The sequence below is a fragment of the Malurus melanocephalus genome, unplaced genomic scaffold (genome assembly GCF_030028575.1).
Source record: "Malurus melanocephalus ecotype Western Australia unplaced genomic scaffold, MMel_1.1 scaffold_20, whole genome shotgun sequence".
NCBI lineage: Eukaryota > Metazoa > Chordata > Aves > Passeriformes > Maluridae > Malurus > Malurus melanocephalus.
In genome coordinates this window covers 3,613,666-3,633,761 of record NW_026623252.1, presented here as the reverse complement: position 1 = coordinate 3,633,761, position 20,096 = coordinate 3,613,666, and the positions used below count along the sequence as shown (strand labels likewise).

At 39.7% G+C, this 20,096-nt stretch overlaps 1 protein-coding gene across 1 annotated transcript in view; it reads right to left on the bottom strand.

The window, feature by feature from the left end:
• Positions 1 to 20,096, bottom strand: part of UBE2F (ubiquitin conjugating enzyme E2 F (putative)) — a 54,387-nt gene that overhangs the window by 19,095 nt on the left and 15,196 nt on the right. The window contains exons 5-9 of the mRNA XM_057389888.1: positions 18,614 to 18,681; positions 15,012 to 15,082; positions 11,098 to 11,155; positions 2,513 to 2,545; positions 321 to 383 (exon numbers count right to left, since the gene is read on the bottom strand). Coding sequence (XP_057245871.1) covers positions 321 to 383; positions 2,513 to 2,545; positions 11,098 to 11,155; positions 15,012 to 15,082; positions 18,614 to 18,681 — 293 coding nt within the window. The remainder of the gene's footprint in view (positions 1 to 320; positions 384 to 2,512; positions 2,546 to 11,097; positions 11,156 to 15,011; positions 15,083 to 18,613; positions 18,682 to 20,096) is intronic.

Genomic DNA, 20,096 nt, shown 5'->3' with positions numbered 1-20,096 from the left:
CAGCTCACCATCAACTCGCTGCACAGAACATGCACAACTTGAGGGGAAATCTCAGACACAAGAAGGAAAAGATCATCTATTTTGGGGCTGTGACTGCATTATGGTCAACAATCCCAACATACAGTGACTAACACTACCATGTGGAGTTTACTTTCCCAGAGAAAGCACTTTTTGTTTGAATAACTGGTTGCTGCTACAATGAGTCACTCGACTGCCTCAAGTAGCAGCTCCAACACTCWAAAAGGACTGGCTGGGAACTGCTGAGTACAGAATGTGTATTTGTTTAGGAACAACCTGCCTTAAATAAACCACTGACTCACCTTGTCACGCAAATGATGCTCTGCAGCCTCAATATTCAAAGGATCGTCAAAATTCAAAAGATCCTGGAGAAAAAACAGAGAGAACATTGCAGGGCTCCCACTGACTGCATCACACAAGGAGCCCAAAGCCCTCCTGAAGGAGACAATGGAACAAAGCAAACAGGGCAGCAAGGGCACTGCTGTTCCCTCACTACCTCAGTGCTGTCCCTGCCAAAGGTAAATGGGTTTGATAATTGGAATCCAAATTACAGGACAATTAAATGACAACAGCACCAGGGCATTTAAGCCCTTCTGGTGCAGGCCATACATGGCCCCATGACATTTCTCCCTGAAGATGATGCTTTTCTACTGGAAAAGTTTTAAACTAAATTCTGGAGGAGCATTCAAGCTTTCAGGAGGCCCAATTCCTGTTGATTTTTGTTCAAGGGCAAAGTAAACCTTTAAAAAGCCTTCACTGCCAACAATGTGGTAATGAAGTGGGAGTTTCCTTAATGCCACCTCCATAGCAAAGCAATTTATTTTTGCCCTGTGAAGGAGCCATGTAAACCTGGAGCSTGGCAGGGAAGTTTCAGTGCCCTGGGAAAAACAGGGCCTAGAAGAAAAGGAGTGCAACAACACCAAGAACTAAGGACATGTGTGGTCAGGGAACAGAAATAGTCAAAACAAACCTCAGGTCTCTCAGTTTAATCTCAAATATTACCTTTGGAAGCAGAAAAGGACTAGGGTTAAAAACAATGAAGAATGAGAATCATCATTAAAAATAACACTGAAGCACAAGGCCCCTGTTCTGGCTGCAGCCCAGATCCTTTCCCCAGTCTAGGATCAGCCTGTGACAAAATGAAATAGCACTGTCCCACAAGTGTGAAAGGCTCCTGGCAATCCCTCMCTCATCTTCAAACAATCAACATTTCACTTGAATCAGGACCCCAACCCACCTCATTTTCACTCACTTTCTTCAATAAAACCCCTTATGAATCTGCCAGACCAGTGTGATCCCAGTGCGGCTTTTCAAAGCCTAATTAATAGTAAGAAGGTGGGTGTGGGGAAAATTCAGGAAGGAAGCACAGCTCTTACCAGCCATGATAAATCCCTGTGGCCTCCTATGAAAGACCACCCCTCTCCACACCTCTTTGCCCAATATTTTTAGGTGCAGCTCTGCCCCYGAAGGCCCCTCTTTGTACCCCCAGAGGGTTTTACTTCCTTCCAGTTACCTGACATGCACTGGGAGACTGACTGCAAAATGCAATTGTCTTGTCTTGGAAAAGCAAATGCTCTCCACTTTTTAACCGATTTGTCAAAAGAGTTGTTGAGAAAACAAATCAAGCCTCTGGATGCCAGGAAATCCAAGCCTCCTCCTACACCCTGGAGTGGCTGGGGGAGCTCTCTCCAGAGGGGACCATAAATGTGGCCAACAAGTGCTGCTTTTTGCTTTCTCTTGATCTTCCTACCCAGCAGCAACGGCTGTGGAAAGAAGTCCCTAAAAAAGGTAATTTTTGTAAAGACTTCGCCTCTCTCCACTTTCAGGGCAAAAGCAGCTGTTGCATCCTGCCTGCCTCTTGCAGCTTCCTGCCCTCTCCTCCATTTCCAAGGGGCTTCGCAATTACAGGTTCCTTGCTCCCATCAATATTAAAAAAGGGGAGGAGATGGGATGCCTAAAAATAACAAAATAATATATAATAATAATAATAAAATAATACAAATAACATAATTTCCATGAYAAGTCAGGTTTTATGTAAACTCTGTGGATGGGCACCAAGGCTCCTGAATAGCAATGGAAGTGATCAAAATGGGAATGAGACTGCAGGGCAGTCATCAATTCCTAAATAGCATTTTTTAAAAGACCAACACCAACACTTATCCTTGTCAGTGCAGTATGAATTTCCATTTCATGCAAATTAGCAGCAGGAATTTCATACTGTGTGGAAGATCCCAAACAATTTGTTATCAAAATATCTTCTAATATTTCTAACCAAAGTAAAATCCATGTACAAAAGCTGTCATTTCAGACAGTCTGGATGAGTTACASAAACAAAAGCACAAACTGATACCATATTTATCTAACACCCACTGAAGCCAAAGGAAATAATGACCTAAAATTTTAGAGGCAACACACAAAATAGACATTAGGTGATGCTGAAACTAAACCACKCAAGAAAAAGGAAAGTGGACATGAAAAATATTCCTTTACTTACAGTAAATAAAGAGTTTAACCCCCAGACAATATCCTGCAAAAGGAAGAACACAGTTAGTTATTAAACATGCATTTCAGGAGTTTTGAACATGATCACAAATTTTATTTTTCTATAATCCATGAAAGAACTGGCAAAAAAATCTAGATTAAGAGTGATGTACTGACTTAAATCAAAATGTTGAAAAGGCTTTCCCATTTCACGGCCACTTGATATTTAGAAGTCAGCAAAAAACGCAATACTACATATTCAAAAYAGAAGAGCAGATCTTTCTGTGTGCACAAGAACCTTATTCCTGTGGCTTCTCCACTCCTCCTCAARGACAGGAATGATACCTTAGGATATGCCACCAACTGAAAACTCCACTACTTAATTTGAAGGGTGGGTATAGAACTTAATTCAGCAATCTATTCTTAAAATTAAAAAGGGATCAGACAAATACTTGAGACTGTCAAAATATCAGAGAAAAGAGAATGAGGTGTAGAATGAGTACAGAGAAATACTGTTCTTATATAAGCATATGTCTCAAGTCATTCCATGGCTAAAATACACCTTTGACAATAAAGTTAAAGCCTCAGAATAGAAAGTTCCAATGCATAGCAAATACCTTCAATAAATGAGTGTATTTGAGCTTGTTTCCTGTTCTGGGCCCTGTGCTGACAGTGTGGACCACAGAAATCCATATCCCTTAAGGACACTGTCCAATTATGCCCTAATGAACAAGACACGATGTCAGCACTATGCAGCCAACAGCCTCTCACGATCCAATTTCCCTTTGATCCTGCAGAAACAACCCACTCAGTTTATCTGCATTGAAAACATGAGTCTGCCCAGCAGGGCTGGCACTGTCAGTGTTTCCAGCCTCAGCACCTCCTCAAGTGTGGCAAAGACAGCAACTTTCAAATGAACTCATCACTTTCAGGGGCAGCCCAGACACAAGAACTGCACAAAAGGGATGACCCAGACATTTAATTACAGTTATCTGTGAATTTTAAGACTCTAGTGCTGAGCAGTCCTCCTCACTCCCAAACAACCACTCTGTCAGTTCCCTGGCAAGTAGGAGAAATTTTGGAGGAGACTATTTCAAATAATGGATGGAAATCATTATTTTATCCTTTATTTAAGCTCTGTGCTTGTTCAACTGCTGGCACAGAAACCAGGCATTAGCAGAGGTTAGCAGAGCATGGTATAGAGGAAACGTGTATTAATCCTAGGCTAAATGAGTAGTACAATGTAGTGATGTGCCAGAGTCACAGATTAAAGGAAGACTTAATGGCATGGGGAGCCTGGAGAGTAGCAAAAGGCAGGAAGGTCTCAGTTTCCACTTCATTCTCCCATGTCCAGGCTCAGCAGCTCTGGGCACCCCCTCTGCCCCACCAGATGCTCAGCCCCCAAAGATCAGGAGCCCCTTCCCCTGCTGCCCTCAAGGCTGTATTGTCCTTCAGGGAGGCAGAATTACAGGAATAAATGAGTTTCAGAAGTTGCCTTCCATCTACACCATGAGCCAGCAGGCTGCAGCAGGTAATGTCATGCAGAACCACAACACTGAGCATTAAGGCCATCCTGAAAAGGTGCAAGGTCACAGGAGTACTCTGGGATCTAGCCATTTCTAAACCCTGAATGCCAAACCACCATTCCCAGGGTTACAAACTGCCCACAGCTGTTCAAGCACCCCTATGGCTAAAAAGGAACAAACCAGGAGCAACTCAGTCACTGAGATGATTCTGAAATCRTCAAGAGCTCAGCTTCCCCTTGCACTGAGCAGTGCAGAACCCCTGGTCTTCCAGAATCTCCCCACAGACACCTGCAGAGTTCTCTCCAGACAAAACTCCTGCTCCAACTCCTCATAAAAGTAAATGCTGCAGCTCAAAGCAGAGATGTGATGTCATATTTTCCCATTACATAATAAATTGCTCACAAATTCTTATCTGTAAAACCCTAAGGCTTTAAGGCTTTGGCGTGCTTGGCTCATTCAGGCTGGTTATACAGAGTTCTATTAAAAAAAAAAAAGAYACCAAATAAAAAAAGCCAAGAAAAACCTCTGTAAAGGCACAAGTTATCAGGATGCTGTACATTTTCACTGCCATTCCAGACACCAAGAAGCATAACAGGATCATTATTATTATTATTACTAAATAATTTACCTTTGAAGTTCTTAATTCCGTTTCTGATGTTTCCATCTTTTCAAGTTTTATGATTTGCTGGATTCATTTTACACCCTTGCATAGGTCCATAAAAAATAATGTTACATTACTACCAGAGGGTAACACTTTTTGTAATGAGCTTGAGGTTAGCTTGGATTTAAATCCAGGATATTGAGAAAGGGAAGTGGGACGGAACAGATGAGAAAGCAAGTATCTGATACTTGGAAAACACGACACTGTTGAATTGCAGAARTAATACTTTGCATTACTGGCTTCAGCAGAGCTGCTGGCTGCATGCAGATAAGTACTGGCCTGGGTGCTTGTTTTGGGTTTTCCTGGGGAACTAAAAGAATGTGCAAGGCACTGAGGATCGTGTCATATTTAACAGCCCAGAAACTTCTATTCTCCTTCAGTGTAATAAAGCATCAGGTTTRGCTTCAAACATTTACTGAACTTGTGGCTTAAATACTCTGAAAATAAAGTCAAGCCTATGTATAGGAATTTTACAGGTTATCTTCCTAGGTAGGAGCAGGTGGCAACTTAAAATGTTAACAGTGCACACCTTGATGGTGCTGCACTTCAGTAAGAACCTCCTTGTACAAGATCAGACATTTACGCCTGACAAGGTAACACCTGGCAAGGCTGTTTCCTTTACAAAGCTGCTTTTTATGGACTTTCTTCCCTGTTTAACATCAAAGTTACAGAGGACAAGTGCACCACTGCTGAGGGGAAGCAAGAGAGCAAAGCTGAAAACCTCTGCTTTTGTACCAAACCTGCTTTTTGTACCTGCCCAGACTGGACCTGCAGCTGGAGCTGCCAAATTCCTCGAGCTGCTTTATCTGGCTCCCGCTGCAGCCATGCCCAGCTGCTCCCTGTGTGGTATCCCAGAGGTTTCCCATCGGTTCAGATGTCACCCATGGGTCAGATGCCTTTGGGAGTCYAAGGCAGCTCTTGGATAAGAAAGCGGGTTTAATTCACACCTACTTTTTAGTTCAGAGTATGTAATGATGGTACTGGAAATCAAGAGCCAGGGTTCTCAAGCAGAGCAGTACCTGGCTAAATCCACAGTGGCTAAGGGGAAGAGGGAATACTGAGGGAAGCACTGCTCCATGGCATTGTCACCATTTCGGGCTCGAGCAAGGGGAAGTCAACACAGGCAAGTCAGAAGATCAACAGACTGTTGTAAACAACCCCTTTATAATCGTCCCTTTTCATTCTGGACTATTTCTGTGCTGCATCTGAGTGAAAAGTTACACTAAACCCCTGCCCACAGATTTATTTATGGCATGCCAAATGAGGAGAAAAAACCTGCTGCTGCTGCAGTGTTTAAAGTTCAAGAGCAGTGACTCAAAATCCTCAATGCGGCTTTTGAAACAGCCTCTCCTAAGGTCAGGGAGTCTCAAAGCTTTGTAGGAGGTCCTCACTCAGTCACTGATCTTGCCTAGTGACAGTTCTCACCACCACTTCCCAAATAATGCCACTGAAACCATGTCACAGACAAGGGGTTCAGAAACACAACCACAAGTGCTTCCAAAGAAAGGGCAAACACAGAAATTGCAAATTAAGATTTGCCTTTAACAGGCAAAGTATATTTAATACGTTAATTTAAGAAGAGAGCATAGCAGACAAAAACACAAAGCAAACTTCCAATCAAAGAAGTTCCTTTAAGAGATCCAAGGAGCATTTCTGATCTGACAGACTGATTCAATCAAAGCTCATTGCTAAACCATTTTTTATAAACAATTTAACCCAGTCAGGTGAACAAAAGGAGCAGCAACCATTTATACAAGCATGTCTGAAGCAAATTTTTTTTATTTGTTTGGAAATGGGCTTGAAATGACACTCCAAAGCTCAGCTTGCTCTAAGTCAGGCCATGCATGGCTGTGCCTTGGAGCAGTTCTCTGCTGTCCTGACACAACCTCAAGGTGTTTTTCCTCTTCCATTTACCTTCCTCCATCATCTCTTAAAAACATGCCCAGCTTTTTCCTCTCTGCAGCCTAAAAAGTCAAGCACTCTTCATCCCACCCCACTAAATTTATCATTAATCCTGGAGTTAAACGAAAAAATGTTTCCCTTCCAGAGATGCCAGATTTTTAGCTTATGAAAAAGCTTCTTCCCCCTAAACTGTCTTCTCCCAAATAAAATTTCCTTTCGCATTTCCTCTCCTGCTCCCCTCTAATCTTGCAAACTTGAAAAACACCATTTCCACCTAGAATGAGGAGATGAAGGGAACATCACCTTTCTTTAGTCACCCACTAAGGCCATCTCAATTGTCATGTGCCTGYCATCCCTGCCCATGCTTCCCACCCAAACACAACAGCAGCCTCCTACAGGGCTTTGGGTAACTTAAAAGGGATAAACTGCTCCAGTTAGCAAACACAAAACAAGGAGGAAGGCTGGAAAACCATTTCTTTTGTACTTAAACATAGGAGAAGGAAGAAAACAGGAACAATTCCAGTCTGTTCCTCTCCCAGACCATGCCAKCTATGAATTGCCAAGTATGCAACTTGTTAACTGACTCCTTGACGTTTGTCCCCGTGGTTCCTTCAGGGCAAGGGGATAATCCTGTGCGAATTGTTCCCTGGGGAGCTCTCTGATAGCATCTTAATGAACTACACCGCAGAGATTAGAACACTAAAGCCATCACCCTCTGGAGACCAGTCAGCGCAGTGATTAAAGCTGACACAAACTACATATTCAGAAAACAACAATTTGGGGAGAGCAAGCATGGTGTAATTAGACTTATTGAGGTATCTCAGCTCTCCCGACACACATGCTCATAATAGCAGCTACTGTGCCTAAACCAAAGATTTGACTTTGCCAGGGGACATTATAGAGAGAAGACAAAAAATTTTGCTAATCTTTTATGAAACAAAAGCTATTAGAAGATATTGAGTTGTGTATTTTCACCAGCCTGGGCATGTATGGAGGGGACAAAAATGAATCACTTCTTACAAAACTGCTAACGCCAATTTATCAAGTCAAAATACAACACAATACATCCTGGGAGAAAAATTCCATGAAGCTTATTTTAAGAAAAAACTGAATGTCAGATCTACACACAAGATTGTTTTCAGTGGTTTATAGCTTCTCTTTCCAAATACMAGGTCTGAAGTTTTTTTTGTCTAGGGCTTATTCAGTTTTTAGAGCTGGGGAAGACAGATAAAAAGACCAACTCCAGAACATGATTTGAATAAATCAACAGCTGTACAATGTTGGCATAATGGTGAGAAAAACAGCCTGAGCAACAAGAATTAATGTAACATAAAACATACAGGTTTCTTTTTTTCCTTCATCCTCAAGACAGTGACAGTTATTTTATTGTCTGTTTAAAATACTCCTCTACACTAATTAGATGATTTTGACAGCAGACCGTCTATTTTCCTTAAGATGATGGATGAAAGTTTTTACTTTCAAAACTCCTCAGGTTGATGCTTAAACACTGAGGTAAACTGGAAAAATTAAGTCACAAGTTTCTGATTTATGTTTCCAAGAGATTAGTTTGACATTTGGATGATTTCAAATGAAGTTATTCCACTGCCTCAGGACAACAGCAGAACTAGTGCACCAAACAGGACAAAATTTTGCCATTTAGTATTAAAACACTAATTAAATAAGCAAGGCTCTTAGGGACCAACTCCAAATAGCAATAGTTTACTGGAAACGAGTCTTAATTCCTTTTAGATCAGATAATCTAATAGCACAGACAGATATTTATTAAGCTGGTATCTGAAGTTATGGAAGAGGAATTGATGAAAAAAACAGTGGTTTCCTGTATGTGGGCATGAAAAGTTACCACCAGATCTGTAGTTTAAGGCTACCTTGATGTTTCCCATTCCTGTTCCTGTCTCTCTTGACAGCACCAACACAAGAATGACAAAACCCAGCTCTTCAAACTATCTCAGTGAAAAATTGAAATGCATATACACRTAATAAAACATGGAAACCCTCCAGAAAACAGTCCAGTTATCTGAAACCAGCTGGATCTCTATCAGACCACAGCTACAGAAAGAAGAAAATGCACCAATATTCCCTGTGAACATTTATCATACATTTTTAAGCACTGGTTTTACAGCTCCTATGCTCAGCCCTCCACAGAGTTGCCCAAGTGTGCTTTGATTATTTTTAAGGTTCATCAATCAGCCACTGATTTATGAACCAATTTCCAGTTGTAGTTGGTTAGAGGTAACTGCAGACGGAGCCTGACTTTCAGAACCAACGAGGCAATCAAAATACAGATCCACTTGTGCAGTTTTTAAACTCAATCATCTGAGATGTTTTTACAGCATGCAAACAAGCATTTAGGACAAAGCTGAGGAATATTAAGGAAACCTAATTTAGCTAGGCAGGTGATAATCCTGGCAAATAAGGGAGAAGGAAGTGCATGTTGAGGACTAACAGGAGCTACTAAAGCACATTTGAGTTTGAAATTACTAAAGGGGAAGAAGCAGCGTAACAGTAATAGCGTTAAATCAGATGAGGTATTTAAAAGCTGMTATTTCCAGTGACAGAAAAAACTGAGAACAGAAGGAATTAAAGCCATTTATTTGCTTTCAGCCTGAAAAAAACTTCCATTTTGACCATCACACCTAAAACCAAGAGAAAATCTAGTTCAGACACTCTGAACGGGGCTCAAAGTAACTGCAGAAGTCTCCAGCTTTATGAATAATCTGTTTTAGAGAGTAAAGTATGCAATAAAATGATGCAGAACATAACAGACTGGAGACAGAAAAGTAAATTTAGCTCTAATGGAGCAAAAGATGACAGAAARAAACAGATAATTTCTGGTAGTGGTTTGGTCCCCAAGCTATGAGCTATGTGAAAGCTGCAGTGCTTTCTAAGTGTTTCGGATTCTGGAATGTTTCTATGAATAAAAAGCAAAGTGATTTTAAAAGTGTATATATAGACAGGTCTGCAGGTTAATGTTTTAAATCTGTTTCAGGGTAAAACAGGTAAAGCCCAACTCTCCTCAGAACCTGATTTCAAAGAAGCACCTAATGCAGGAATTCAGAAATAGCACATTCTTTAGTGCCTTCACTCACACACAGGCTGCTCTCCACAGCAGTCCATGGAAACGTGTTCCCAAACACAAAGGAGGGAAAAAAAGATAAAGCTCAACACTTGGTAACCTGAAGAGAATTCAATCATGGATGAGATGACACCAAGTGCAAAAATGTTAGAAAACAAAACAGTTAGCTCTTCTCCCCTTAAGAATTCTCTGCACTGCTAAAAGTATATGTAATCAGATAATTTTGACAGATAAAAATGAAAGTCYGCTAAATTATTTCAGAAAGTTTCTTCATATTTCTACCCATTTGATAAAAAAAAATATTTAAAGGTCACAGCAGTTTATTTTGAAGGATTTTTCACGTAAGAGCTCTGCTGCCACCACAAGGATTCAAAAATGAGCCACAATCCAAATCTTCAGCCTTCTGAAGGGTTAACACAAAAGCTCTATGCATGGCAGCTGCAYTCAGAGCTGGTTTGTGTATGGGGCTTCTCATGCATATTCTTATTTGAATGGTTTTTCTAATGCCCTCAGAATGGAACCATAGAAAAAGTTCCCAGCTTTTGGGTTCCTTGTCCACTTGTACTAATWTTTTAATGGCTGAAGTTTAAGATTTGTCCAAAAACTTTCTCTGGGAACGAAATACAGGGACAGGAACAGAGTTAGTTAACTTAGTAAATTACTCAGTGCCTTGATTTAACCTAAGATGAAATCAGAAACCCAGAGGGCAAAACCAAATCACACCAGTCGATGAAAAACAAMAGGGAAAGATGGTTTACTAAAATCTAAACACACTCATTCTACTTACAAAAAGTCAGATGTTCATTTCAGAACAGATTTTACAGATGAAGAAAATCATAGATCCCATTTATAGTGCCAAAAAGCAAACCAAGTATCAGATAAAGGTCTTTTTCAATTTGGTTTTTGAAAGAGACAAACACCTGGTGTGCACCCTTTATCCACCTAATGTTATTAAAAGCTCTGGAAAAAACAATTCTGGCAGCATTCCTGGGAACAGCAATAGGAAGATTAATTCCTGCTCAGTGTTCTGCATTGATTTGTCAGTGATATCAATCCCTTGGAAATTACCAGGGTTATGGATTGCTGTTGGTGCTGCTCATAGGATACYCTTGTGTTTGCTGCCTGTGTACAAACCAGCACACCTTACTGAGTGTGGATTCAGAACCATCCGTAGCCACACCAACCTACAAAATCTTACATCAGAGCAGGATTTGTGCAGTCACACCAAAACTGCATTCTACAARACATTTCAACAACCGGCATTATGTTTGTTCTACTTTGGACACCAACACTTGCTGAAAAGACAAAAACACTCAGCTGTTCCTAGAGCAACCCACATTAGCTGTTTCTTTTCAAGGCCATGAAAGGATTTTTGAAGATTTAGTTTGATCTACAAATCCAAGAGGAAACAGTACCTTTAAYGTTCTAGTTGGAGCCCAGCCAGTGCCATCAATTGAGTGTTCTCTCAATAAACTGGAAAAGAAAGACACATATATTATACAGAGCAACTTGTGCTTAAACTGCCTCTGTCAGAAACCTGCTCAGAAAACATTAGGAAGTAATTGCAAGATATGATCTAATTCTTGCACTATATATATCCAGGTAATGGAATTTTAAACCCCAGGAGCTGAGATGCCTGCCTAAAATTACCTTCTACACGGCGTCATTACAGAACTCCCCATCTGAGCTCAACCTTTGTCAAAACACCGGAATTATTTTTCTCAAGCAGAGCAAGAGTGACAGAAACTCTTGTGACAGTCTCAACATTGAACCTTTTTCTTTAACCACCTGATGCATTTTAGAAYGTGGTAATCTCTGGTGAAGAGACGGGCTTGCAAGGTGACCCACCCCTCACCAAAATAGACACAAACCAATCCAAAGAAAGGATAGTTTGGGGAGGGATATCTAATTAGCAAAGAGAGAATCATCATCCTCTCCTCTGTGAAAGGATTTCAACTTCTTCAGGCAAAGATATGAAAGTGAAACAGTTTTAGTCTGTCTGCTCAGGAGGAAAAACTTGCTTATAAACTGTAACTTCAATTTTAATATAAGCACATAGGAATATTAATATATAAAATACAGACTTTCCCATATGCACACATTGAGTACAGAAATTTTATATGACCAGCATATTATACTACATATTAATCCCAGGGAAGCTGCTGACCTCTTTGCAAGTTGAAACCATTGAAGTGCATTCAGCTSTTCAGGCATTTCTGGACCTTTCAGATTCAAATATCAGCAGTTATGAGGAGATATACTGGGGATCAGAGTATAATTGATAAATAAGCTGAAATCTTGTGCAGGAAAGCAATAATCTGAATTAAAAAGTCCAGGAAAYTCCTTGAAGCATCATTTCACAATCACCTCTTCCTCTGTAAGTAGTAATCAAAACTGACAACRCACACAGCAAAGTAGCAAAATACAAAAATTCACCTCCAGCAGCAGCTTCTGCTACTGAAATGTCAGGGGCTGAAGTGAAATAGTCTTAAACTATTAGGTTTTAGCAATTTTTAGGGTGACATGCATTAAATAATTTTTAAATTACAATAGGTGACTAGAACATACAGGCTGTCCATGTAGTTATTTAATGAACATACAGAATTTTTAATCCAAGAAAATATACTCCTTGTTCAGTGTACAGATTCGTAGGATCAGGATGATCACCMTGGACAAGCCCATTCCACCTTAACTGTGCTACTGAACTCATTCCTGTGCCTTTAACATTAAAAACAATGTCTTGTGGCTGCAGTTTGTGTCAATATAACAAAAGTAGAAGCAAAATAAACTTGCTTTTTGTCTGTTCCTTATAAAACTATGGCAGTAGTCCCCTTTGCCTCTCCATACACCTCACTGTGAAATTTCAAGTGAGGAGAAAGTTAACACGCAAAAGAAAATTAAAAAAAATATTCAGTCACAGAGCACTTGAGCATCAGCTAAGCCTCATGAACTCCCCTGCAACCTCTCAAGGGCCAAGCTCTCCTGGCACATCTCTGGCAGTGGGGACACCACAGCCAGAACTGGAGGAGACACTTGTAGCTCAAAGAGCACTCCAGCAGGAAAACAGGGAAGACAGGCAAGTGTCCCCTGGCTTAATATTCCTTATTTGCTGAGAGAATTTTAGAGCAGCATCCTTCTACCTASAGATTGGGAATGACCATTAGGCTCCTAATCAGAACTTTTTCCCATATCTATGGAGACTCCCAGACCACGATTTCAAATCCTTGTATCTGGGCTCCTATGGGCAGTCTGAAAAACCACTGTTCTGGAAGTTATAATAACCAAAACAGCACTGATGTGACCAGTCAGCTGCTCAGCTTTAATTTCAACAAATATCTATCTTCTCATTCTGTGAGTTATTCCTGCATGGAAAAAAGCTTTGAGGATATTTTTTCTTTTTAAATACACACATCCTTTCAAATACAGAGATCTTTCAAACACATCTACTGAAGTGGGAACTGCATGGTTCCAGTAAGTGTGAAAGCTTCTGACACTCCAGCTGACCCAATTTGCAGTTTAAGTGACTAAAATTCACTGTCAGGGAAAGATGAGTCCTGAAGAAACTTCCATTTTTTAATAKCCACATGCAGTGGAGGCAATATCCAGTTTGGGCCAGTCCTAATTATCAGGATTCATTAATAACATGGTCCAGAGTAACTRCAATCATAAAGCACAGGGAAACAACACTTCTCCTCCCCAGAACTGTTATACTCAACCACARGTTTAACCATTTAGTATGTTTTAATTCAGGGATGATTATCAAACCAACACATACCACAGCATGAAGTATGTGGAGAAGAAATACTGATGAAGATGTTTTTTCTGYTTTTAAAAATAATGGAAGCTATTTTAATGTGAAGATTCTTGTGTAAGTTGATTGCAGGTACTATACATAGAATGCCTGTTTTAGTTTTTCCATCTAATGCCAGACATTTCAAAGGTTGGATATGTTACGGTATCTGACAATCCAAGCTGATGTTTCAGTGGGGATGCTGAAAAAACACCTTCACTTCATTACAATTACGATGCTCCAAACACCACATTCATCTTTTATCATTAAAACCGTTTAGAGAGATGAAAAAGTTACGGCTGCCTTATCCCTGGAAGTGTTCAAGACCAGTGGATATGTTGCCTTGGAGCAACTGGGCTTGGAGTAACTGGGTTTAGTGGAAGGTGCCCCTGCCCATGACAGCGGGATCGGTTTTAAGATTCTTTTCCAACCCAATCCATTTTGGCATTTTACGAATGTGAGGCTTTATTTCATCACAGAAAATGCTGTAGTGTAGCTGGAACTTCAGCTTTGCTTTGGTGTCTGGTATTTGTTGTCCCTGGTTCAAGCAGCTCACTTGCTCATTTCCCTTACTTGCACTCAGAACATCTAAGTCTTCTCAAGGCTGATGAGCCTGACATGCCTATGAAAGCCAATTAAAAACTTAATTTTCACCAGAGCCTTCAAAACAACTCAAATGATTTTTCAATCTAAAGGAAAAATTCAGCTTCTCTTTAAGCACTGATTTGCTACACATGGTGACAACCATGCTGGATTTTCCAGACAGCTTTCAATCTCARAAGCTTTGCTTCTGCTTCATCTGCYTTTTCTTTTCTGTGCCATTAACTTGAAAAATGACAGGCAGACTTCTCACTTCTGTTTATGTTTGGTTTCTGGCCAATTTCACCATCAGGTACACGGGATGAAATTGCCAAGTTTCATAAACTTATTTYGAAGAGGAAACATTTACAATCAAGGAAAACCACACAGTAACAGAAGCCTCTCACTCAGGGAAAGTAAAACTTTCAGGTTTATTTTGAGCCCAACCCTGCTTTGTTATAACTGGCACATATGTGGATATTAAATACTATAATAAATAGCAAACAAAGAATAATTACTGTTTAAGGAACACTTTTTCCCTTCCTTTTTGAAACAGAAAGGATTTTCAAGCACTTAACWCTCTTGGGCATTAAGTGGTAAAGCCTCAAAGTCACCTCAGGGCCTGAGGACTATCCGGTTATAAGGCAAAGGGGAAAAAAAACCCAACTATGTTTTGTTTAGGTTGGAATTCACATTTTTATCCCAAGTAGAACAACATACTAAGTCTGACCCTGAAAAGCCAGGCTCTGCACAGTCCCTAAAGCACAGCAGGAATGAGACTTCCAGCAGTTTCCATATTCCTAAAATTTATATGCAGAATCAGCAGAAAAAAATGCTGTGACGACAGTTACAATATTTTACAATATAGTTGTAAAATATTTGACAGTTACAATATACAATATTTTAATCAAACAGATAAACCTTCAAAGTTAAAAAAACCCAACAGAATGCTGTTCCTACCTTAGGCAGATTTCTCCTGTCTCTGTAATGTTTGGGTGCCAGATTCTTGTCAAACATCTCACCTTTGGAGGCTGTCAGGAGAAAAACAAATTACAGAGTTATCCTTTAAAGTAAAACCTTGTTAGAACTCATAAACCAGAAAAAGGCAATTATATTTGATATTCACAGCCTAGGTTTGTATGTTGAAGGCAACAATACATAATCTACAGGCGTTAAACCAGRTTTCTCTGCCCTTTAAGCTTTTTTCAACTCTTTCTAAAAACTGGGTTGGCATTAGGCTTTTCCGTAGAAAAACATAACTTTTAAGAAAGCCAAGAAAATTTACTCCTCCATGGGAAAGAAAACCCTCTATGTCATTCAGTTTCTTCACACTTAATCACTAAGACAATAACTTAAACCAAAAAAATGAAGGGTTTTACAGCAAGGCTTGTCCAAATCAGGAATTTGTTAAAAAATAGCAGAGGATGCAAAGATAAGGACTACATCAAATAAATAACTTCTTTTAAATACAGACCTCCTGTTTACAATTGAACAGGAATGCTTCAGAGCTGAGTTTGAGACACTAAAATCAAAAGTCATAGGTAAGATCACCAAATTTCTGAATTTCACAGTGGGTTTTGAAATACTGATTTTTGGAGTACAGTTTCATTTGCTCTAGTTTTGTGAAATAATAAAATAAATACAGAGTAAATAAAGAGTGAGACATAAAAATTTCAGTAGCTTAGCAACAGCACGTTGTTCCATCCCTGCTCTCCCCATTAGGATCTGCAGCTTTCAATCAGGGAGATTATTTCTGATAGGAAGTGTCCTGGAATCYATCAGCACCTTGCATAACTACAATTAAACCACAGATTACAGATGTGGAGCCAYCTCCCTCCACTTTTTTCAATGAGGTCTTCAGTCAAAACAGCTCAAAGAGCTGTATTTGCATGGCAGCATCATGTGTTTTGTCTCATCATTTTGTTCTCAACTTCACAATTAAATTTTAAAGAAATTTTTTTAAGACTACTTGGAAAAGGTAAGACAATATGCATGGCACTGAGATACCAAAAACATATCTAAGAGAGATGTTCTAGAAGAAGGAACACTGATTACCAAAACAAATCTGGGATTGATAATGCAGATTTTGCCTTTCCTTCACTCTAACTTCATGCCTGTGCAATAACTCAAGGGACAGCACTCATGGCATTATTGAAAATTAAGAAGCATGGAAAAAAGAGTCTCAAGCTTTTTAATCTTCAAAACATCTTAGAAATCTTCTAACAGCACAGCTTCTATCTTCACACTGTTTTGAAAGATGAAAAATTGAAATTATGAAGTTCTCAAGCAAGGGAAAGCAGTAGAATTCATTCCATGCCATAAGACCAAGATAAAAGAGTAAATTTCTACCATATTTCATATGCACCTTCAAACAGGGAATGTATCGATAAGCCAAAAAAAGCTTTACAGAAACCCTTTTAAAAAATCCCCAAATCTTCAGTCAGAGTGAATTAACTGGTGTCTCATTTTTGGTACTGTGCAAACAAAAGAATTCCTTTATCCTTTTCAAATGATTTTCATTGCTGAAACTCAGRAAAACCCACTCCTGACAGTAAAACAAAGGTTCTTTCTCTTTCCTTTTCCCCTGATAGACAGACAAACTGCAGCACTACCATAAAATTCATCTTGAGACAAAACTTCRAGTTTGTTCCAAGTCATCTTTGAACYCTCCCCAGACCAACAAATCAAATGAGATTTCCTCAGGATGATGTTTCACTAGAACACCTGCGACACTCTACACAACATAACTCCCAAAATCCATTTATTTCCTTGCTCAAGCCCTTCCTTCCCCTTAGACATCACAGGTAAATACAACCTCAGCTGGGGAGCACAGCAGTGACCTCATTCACTCCCTTCTCAGTTTCCAACAAGTCTTCTCTTCTGGGATCCCTCATTTAAAATTAACAGTTTCAGTTCTTGATTATTTGGCACTCTAAAAAGACAGGTATAGTAATAGGTCTTGTAGTTTTTAAAAATTATTAATTATTTACATATTTAATTTGAGAAGTATAGCTGAAGTATAGCTACAGCTGTAGCTGTAGCTCTTCACTAGTGAAGAACTTTACCTAGAGAAGGGGTATAGYTCCTAAGAGAAGTCTGGAATCAATGTTATTTGAAATGTTTTCTCTAAACACTRTCTAGTCCCAGGGCATTTTGCTAAACCACAATGCACCCCTGCTCTTTTCTCTACAATTTCYACAAAACATAATTCCCCCAGGAGGCTTTGGAAATACAGGACCCCAGGACTGAACTACAGTCCGGCCCTGAGATATTTCTTGTCACCTTCCATCACCAGTTTCTGAAGAACTTCTTGAGACTGGCTGACACTAAACACGAAACAGAGCTAAGCAGAGTGGTTTGGCTACAGGCCACAATACAAAATCTTCCAAATTTTTCCTCTTTATTAAAATATTGCATGCTCCTCTACTAATGCTCTTCAGCTATGTCACAATTTCACATATCCACTTCTTTTCCCAGGGGAGATGTGTGATATCCCAACCTTGCCTGTGGGCTGAGAGAGCCCTGGCAGGTCTGCAGAGCTCTCCTGAAAACAGGCATCACTTGTTTCAGTCTCATTCTGCCTGGCAGGAAACAAATCACAGCCTCAGCATAATTAATGTGAGCACACCACAATAACCAGCATTAATAACCTGACCACAATCCAAAATTCAACCTCCTGCATTTTTCCCTAAATTGCACAAATAAAAACTTTTTATTTTAGTATTGGATGAGAGGTGCTCGAATTTTAAAATATTTAATTAACATTTGCTGCAGATTTTTCTGCCAGTGCTGAGCAGGCAACCATAACAAACCACAGACTTTTTAATTATAGGAACTGAGAATCAAAACAATCAGATCAAAATTGAACTTCAGCTCCTGTTAACACATAGCAGCACCGTTATTTAGGTGAACAACTGGAACACAAAAATTGAAGGAAATAAAATGAGTACACAAAAATTGGTAAGGGTGACCTCTGTTTTAGTATGGAATTCTTTGGTAAAGAATTGGGGAACTTAAAGCATCCCACAACCAAACCCACACAACTTCACACATTACCTAGCTGTGACTGCAACTACCACATAGAGATAATGCTGAATTCAGGCTCAGTGCAGCTGAACAGGAGCCAAAGTGCTTCCTTCAAACATTTCTTTAGGATCCTCCCCTATACATTCTTCAACCTCTCTAGGAAGAACTCTGAACTTAACAACATCAAAAATAAGACAACAAAGCAGAGTGACGGTGGCAAAATTACAAAACTATCAACCTCTGCCTTTTGGTTCACTTATTTCATTCTCAGATATATAATTTTTTAATAAGAATGATCATTAAGTGCTGGTCTCATAAATAATTAACAGGAGAGAGCAGAACCTCAACCTGAAGGGAGGACACTCAGGTCTGACTCATCAGCACTTCCAAGAGCTTCTGCCTGACAGTTGCAGAGATTCRTTTTACCAACAGATAGAAGACCCTTTCCTAGTCTCAGTGCCAAGTTCCCTCTGAAGTCCTGTTACCTGCAAAGAAAATCTAAAATGAYGACTATTAGACAAATGAAAAATACTCACCACCATATTGTAGGCATCGGGAACTTCAATTTCAAACTGAAACTTTCCCCCTTGGTAATAGCCCTCATCTAGAAAAGGAAACCAACGAAAATAGTTACATAAGAGAAAACAACAAAGATTACCACATTAGCACAGGGTTATAATCAAAACCTTAACCTGGCTGCACCACWAGGTGCCACCTAATCCAAAGAGTGTGTGGTCAGTGTCTTCCTGCACTCTCAAAATGTTYACAGCAGAAATTTGAAGTCAGAAGAGTCAAGAGTCCCAGAAAAATCCACCATCCTGATCACAGCRATGGGGATACCAAAGAATACCAGGGAATACTAGAGGAACCTTGGACTGAGGCGCTCATGTTGTACAAAGAAAATCCTCCCCTGTGGCAGGCAGTACCACACCACCAACCCTTGGAATGAGCTGGAGAAATACTTCTCTTGCTAATGCATTGCTAAATCCTGCTCCAGGATGGAGCACATCTTCCCAAACTTATGCTAGCAAGCATGATGAGCAGTATAACTGATGTGTGCAAGAACATGTTYCAGTGTACTTCAATAACAGCAAGCAGGCTCTTTTATTACAATTAYCTTACAATGATGTATCAGCTAGGAAAACACGTCTGCCTCTCTGCCAACCTCAGACTCAATAGTGAATTATTAAACAGGCTCAATGTTCAAATATGGCATATTAAAATATCCATATTTAACCATATAAMAGGATGACAGTCAGCCTGCAACTCTTGAGATGGCTGTGCTTGAAGCTGCAATGTTTGCAAGTGATCCGAAATGTATCTGGCATTGCCATTTTCTGAGGTTTTTAATTAAAAAGGGGAAACGGGTATCCAGCCCACACTGCAGATTTGGGACACGTGCAGGATGCTCTGGAACTTGAGTACTYCAGCCCCAGTGAAGGCCAGAAGGTTAGCATATGATGATGCAGGTTTTTAATATTTTTTAAAGTCAACAAKGTAAAGAAACGTTCTGTGGAACAATCCATAGTTTACAGAAACGCTGAGAAGAATTTTGTTATTATCTAGCTTGTTCCAAACCACAAAAAAAAAAAATCTAGTTTCTCCACTGCAGGTCATCAAAATCCTCTTTGAGGGTACTGTCTCCTGATCTGCTTTTCAAATCCAATCTTTATTCCCACTCCAATTCAATCCTGAAGTATGCTGGATTTATTAAGCAATCACAGGCACAATGTGCTTAACCAGAAAGTAAATGGACATGCACTGATTTTTATATGAAAAAGCAAGATAAAAGCATTTATCTTTTGTTTTCAGATATACAGAGATAAAAATCAGTAAAGCAAGCCATTACTGGAGAATGAGAAGTAAGAGGTGAGTTACACTGATGCCCTTTGATAAAACTGTCCCTGGTCAAATGTGCCAAACACTCAGAGCAAGACACTATTCCAGAAAAAAAAATCATTGGGAAAATGGTCCAATATCCCCCAGGAGYTCAAATACCACCATTTATCCAACAGAATA